Below are 5,001 nucleotides of genomic sequence, written 5' to 3'. Positions count from 1 at the left end.
CCCTCAGGCCTTTTCCGACTGCGCAGAGACGCTGCGCGCGGCAGCCCTAGCACCAGCGCCGAAGGGCCGGGCGCCGCGCCCCCCGCACTCGGGCAGGCAGCAGGTGCACCTGGAGCCGCGCGCCGGGCAGGTACCGAGCAGCCGCCAGAGGAGCCGCCCAGGAGGCAGCCAACCGGCCCCGCCCCGGGAGCTGGCGAGCACAGGGGAAGGTCCCCCTCCCCGCCGGCACCCCGCGCTCTGATTGGCTGGCGCCGCGGGTCCCCGGCACGCGCCTGGGGCTGTAGCTATAAGAGCCCTCGCGTGCCAGCCCTCAGCTCCCGCACGTCGGCCGCGGCCCTCCGCAGCGCGCAGCGCGGGCGCCAGCCGGAGCGCAGCGGGCACGAGAGGGAGGCCGGGGGTAGGGGGGCTGCCCCCGGCGCGGCCCGGGCGAAGCGGGGACTGCAGGACGGCGAGACCTCAACCGCACGCGCACTGAAGATCCCCGGAGGCGCGCGGCGGCCGCCAGAATGGACGCGGTGCTGCTGGAGCCCTTCCCCGGGGGCCTGGACGCCTTCCCGGCAGCGTACCTGGACGACGAGGACTTCCTCACCGACCAGTCCTCCCGGGACCCCCTGGAGGACGGCGAGGAGCTGCTGGCGGAGGAGCACGCCGAGGTGGACTTCCTCAGCCACCAGCTGCACGAGTGCTGCTACCGCGACGGGGCGTGCCTGCTGCTGCCGCCGCCGCCCGCGCCCGCGGCCGGTCCCCGCGCGCTCGCGCCGCAGCCGCCGTCGGGGGCTCCCGGGGAGCCCGAAGACCTCGGCGGCCCCGGCTACTGCTGCGGGGCGGCCGTGGGCCCCGGCGCCTTCCCCTACTCGCCCGGCTCGCCGCCCGCGTGCCTGGCCTACCCGTGCGCCGCGGCCGCAGCGCTGTCCCCCGGGGCGCGGCTGCGTGGCCTGGGCGGCGCGGCGGCGCGGCGGCGGCGGCGGGTGCGCTCCGAGGCGGAGCTGCAGCAGCTGCGGCAGGCGGCCAACGTGCGCGAGCGGCGGCGCATGCAGTCCATCAACGACGCCTTCGAGGGGCTGCGCTCCCACATCCCCACGCTGCCCTACGAGAAGCGCCTCTCCAAGGTGGACACGCTGCGCCTGGCCATCGGCTACATCAACTTCCTCAGCGAGCTGGTGCAGGCCGACCTGCCACTGCGCGGCGGCGGCGGCTGTGCGGGCAGCGGCGCGGGAGGCGGCGGGCCGGGCGGCGGGCGCCTGGGCTCGGACAGCCCGGGCAGCCAGGCCCACAAGGTCATCATTTGCCATCGGGGCACGCGTAAGTGCGGCCGCGTTCCGGCTCAGGGAGTCGGGGACGGGTTGGGGACGGGCTTGGGCTGGTGCAGGCTCTGCGCAGGGGCCTGGGGGAGGCCTGGCCGGCCTCCCGGTCGCTGGACACCGCCTCCTGGAGAGCCCGCTCCGGGTCTCGGCCGTCCTCAGCGCTGTGAGCGCGGCGACCCCAGGCTTGCAGCTCCTGGGATTCCGGGGAGAGGGCGCTCCAAGGCCTGCTGGGGAGAAGCGCCCACGGCCGGGACCCTCGGGGGCCCGGGCTGGACTTGGACGGTCTGTGTTCCTTTGTCCCGTCCCCAGGTCCCCCCTCCCCCGGCGATCCGGATTACGGCCTCCCGCCGCTCGCCGGACACTCACTCTCGTGGACCGATGAGAAACAGCTCAGCGAACAAAACATCATCCGGACAGCCAAAGTGTGGACGCCCGAGGACCCCAGAAAGCTCAGCGGCGTGGAAAGCCAGCCGCCTTTGCAGGTGGCGTCCTGAGCAGGCCCGGGCGCGGCGGGGGCTGGGTCCCTGTGCGTGTGGTCCACGTCGGAGTGTCTATCCCGCACATGTCTCCAAAGGCAATCCGCCTCTTGTTAATTTATCTATTTATTCCGCTGAGTTAACGCCATAGACGATCTCTTTTAAATATATATAAGTTATATAATTTATCTTGATTTTTTTTTCTAAAAATATGCTATAGCTTATGATCCCCTCGTCCCCCCACCCCCACCCCCACCCCAGCACCTTGGGCACCAGACTCTGTGTTGCTGGGAGAACCCTAGCCGGAATACTTCCCGCTTATTTATTGCCAGATGTGGTCTATTAAAGCATTGTTAATAAACGGTATTTACAGATGTGGTTTTTTTCTCCCTAAAGTGATTGGTTCAATACTGATGTGGGGGTCGCTGAAAGAAGTAGCTTTGCAAACAGGAGGTGCGGCGGAGGCTCGCGCCCTAAACTGTAAGAAACCAGGTAGACTCCGCCTGGGAGGAGGTGGGCCGGAAGCCCCCTGAGCCCGCCCCCGCAGTAACGACCCGGGCCTGTATTTCCAGCCTGCTTTGCAGAAACGCCCACGGAGGCCAACAGGGCCCGGGTGGGGAGTTGTTTGTCAGAGCCGGAAACGAAGGCGCGGCGGCCCACGCTGCCCCCTCGCAGGGTTTCCAGGTGGACGCGCGCGCGGAGTCCGGTGCGGGTATAGGGCAGGGAGGGGCCTCGCGCTCGCCTGGTCACCCCTGAGCGTGCCTTCCGCGGTGAGCGCAGCGGGTGCCTGGAACGCGGCTGTTCTGAGGACGAGGGACTGGTGACAGTCTAGGACTAAATCCAGCATCTTTGGGGCAGGCAGGCAGGGAACAGCTCAGCGACCCACTCTGAGCCCGGGTCCCTGTCGCCTCCGACGGGACCTGGGGAGGCCGGGGCGGAGGGTACACGGGCAAGGGCGCAGCCAGAGCCGCGCGGCTCCAGCGCGCCCCGGGGCCGGGCTCCCTCGGTCCTGTGTGGACGGCGGTCTCCAGGAGCCTCCCAGGCCCGCGGTGCAGCCTCCTCGCCCGTGGGCCAGCGCCGGGGGTGCGCGCATGGCCGGGGCCTGTGGGGCCCAGGCGCGCTGCGCCACCCGCGCCCGCTTCGCGTGGAACCGCCGCCCCCTGCGCCGCGCCAAGGCGAGCGAGGCGTGGCTCCGCGGCCAGGCGCGGCGCTGGTGGGCCAAGGTACCGGGGCGCGTCGCCTTCAGCGCCCACGGCCTCGCGGAAGAACAATATGCTTGCGGCATGCTAATTGATTTAACCTCGTGGCACACCCACCGAGGGGTTCCCCGCGCCGCGGGGGCCATGGACGTCGTCCAAAAGCAATTAAAGCGAAGCGGCGGGCCCGACCCGGCGGCGCGGGGATTCCGGGTCGCGGGGGCCCCCGGGGGGCCCTGGGCCAGGGACCGCCGTCGCCCCCATCCGCCCTGGCGCCCTCTCCCCTGTCCCTCCGGTTGCAGGATGATTCCGCTCTGGAAACAATTCGAAGGGTGAGAGTAAATAATTCGATTGTGCCCTGTATTAGGGCCTCGTTAAGCAGGAAAGTGGCTTTGGCACAAACGTTCCCATCAGGCATGTAATCTCATTACACTCATTAGAAAGTCAAATGCTACACACACTTCAACTTGATCCCAAGTTATGGAAGGACGCGCCCTGGGGACTTTATTAATTACTAATTATTATTAATTATTTTTGGCCGTGTAGACGTACGCTTTCGTGGGATTGGGCAGTGTGGCCCCAGGCAGCAGAGGCACCGCAATCATGGTGGTGTGGCACCTTTCATTTTGTGTGCCACTTTGTGAGTGTGCGTGTGATTCAATGCCTCTACACATCCTTTAGTGCAGTGCAGATGAAGCGGAAGACTGGAACTGAGCAGGCGAAACACCAGGGTCCCTATCTTGTCACTCTTCTGTCCTGACTTGGCAAGTCCCTTTAAGCACAACCTTCAAAGAGACTGACAGCTTCTTTTTATTTACTCATAATCCATTCATCCTAGTGTAGCAATCCTTTTTTTTCCAAAAAAAAAAAAAAAGCAACAGTAAAAGCAGAACAAATGTATCGTTTCAGAGTCGGTTTTTGGCCTCGTGGCTGGGCTGGGTGCAGAAGTGCCTCGGTGGTGCCAGGCTGGAGTCTGTGGCCTGGGGCGTCCCTGCCCGTGCAGACTCTACCGCCTGGCGCTTAAAGGATCTGCATGGGAGGGGGCGTTTGAGTGACAGGTTTTCAACAGCTCTTTAAGTGGACACTTCTGCCAACTCGCTCCCCAAAACACGTACGTGAAAATAATGGGGGTGAATCCAACTTCTGGATGACTGTGGCCAGCCTCTGGCCAGCCCTGTTCTTTGGAACAGCCTGCGGGCCACCGTGCTGAAAACCAGCCTGAGACCTCCAGGGGGAAAGAGGTTCAAGTCTGGCCTTGGCCGCCTTTTGTCCATTTAGCTTAAAAAAAAAAAAAAAAGCAGCAGACTCAAATGGGTACATGGCATGATCTCCTTGGTGGAGCTAGCTAAAGCATTTCCCAGTGGAGGTTTCCCAATAGAGCCCCCACTCCATTGCCAGTGGCTCTCTCTCTCTCTCTCTCTCTCTATATATATATATATATATATCATGGAGAGGGTGCCAGGTGGGCTTCTGAGAGCAGACTGTAGTGGAGTGTCCCCCCAACACCTCACCTCCTGCCCACCCCCACCCCCCGCCAGTCCCTCCTGCCTATCTGCATCCCAGGTTGCTGTGCCATCCTGCCTTCCAGCCAGTGGCTCGACTGGGGTAAAGCCCCTTGTCCCCGTCACTCCCTGCCCCCTACATTCGAGGCAGGTATCAGGGTCAGGGTCCTCTTGCCAGTGCCTTAAAAGATAACAGGAAAGTTGGCCGTGTTCAGATGCTGGGAGCGGAGGCACTATTCTTCCCTTGGCTTTTCAGCAGGTGGGACCTGGTGACTTTTGACCTGAGAAAGAGGAGGAGGAGGGATGCGGGGGGGGGGGGGGCGCGTGGTGGTCCGCACCCTGAGCTGGGCAGCCAGAGCCCCCTTGCGGAAGCCTCGGATGGATGTGGCACTCCCTGGTGGCTTGAACCTCCTGTGGAAGGTTGAGTTCTGGAGCCCCTGTGTCCCTCGGGGCAGAAAAGGACAGGTGGGAGAGAGGGTGAGGCTCTCCCGCTGCTGCAGGCTGGGTGGGAGCAGGGCGCACG

General features: G+C 64.6%; 1 protein-coding gene across 1 annotated transcript; it reads left to right on the top strand.

Annotated features, from left to right (window-relative positions):
• The first annotated feature begins 357 nt into the window (after positions 1-357).
• On the top strand, positions 358-2,138 carry PTF1A (pancreas associated transcription factor 1a). The gene is made up of 2 exons (XM_051833486.3): positions 358-1,302; positions 1,614-2,138. The coding sequence occupies exons 1-2, from the start codon at positions 507-509 to the stop codon at positions 1,796-1,798; spliced, it is 981 nt and encodes a 326-aa protein (XP_051689446.2). The 5' UTR covers positions 358-506; the 3' UTR covers positions 1,799-2,138.
• Positions 2,139-5,001: the final 2,863 nt, after the last annotated feature.

Source organism: Oryctolagus cuniculus, chromosome 13 (assembly GCF_051225735.1).
Source record: "Oryctolagus cuniculus isolate XC-2025 breed Fujian yellow rabbit chromosome 13, ASM5122573v1, whole genome shotgun sequence".
In the NCBI taxonomy this organism is placed as follows: Eukaryota; Metazoa; Chordata; class Mammalia; order Lagomorpha; family Leporidae; genus Oryctolagus; species Oryctolagus cuniculus.
Note: the sequence above shows the minus strand (reverse complement) of the source record. Positions and strands in the feature narration are given on the sequence as shown.

Coding starts and splice junctions, on each gene's coding strand:
- PTF1A (XM_051833486.3), top strand. CDS start 507: ATGGACGCGGTGCTGCTGGAGCCCTTCCCCGGGGGCCTGGACGCCTTC. Junction 1,303..1,613: donor CATTTGCCATCGGGGCACGC/GTAAGTGCGGCC, acceptor TCCCGTCCCCAG/GTCCCCCCTCCCCCGGCGAT.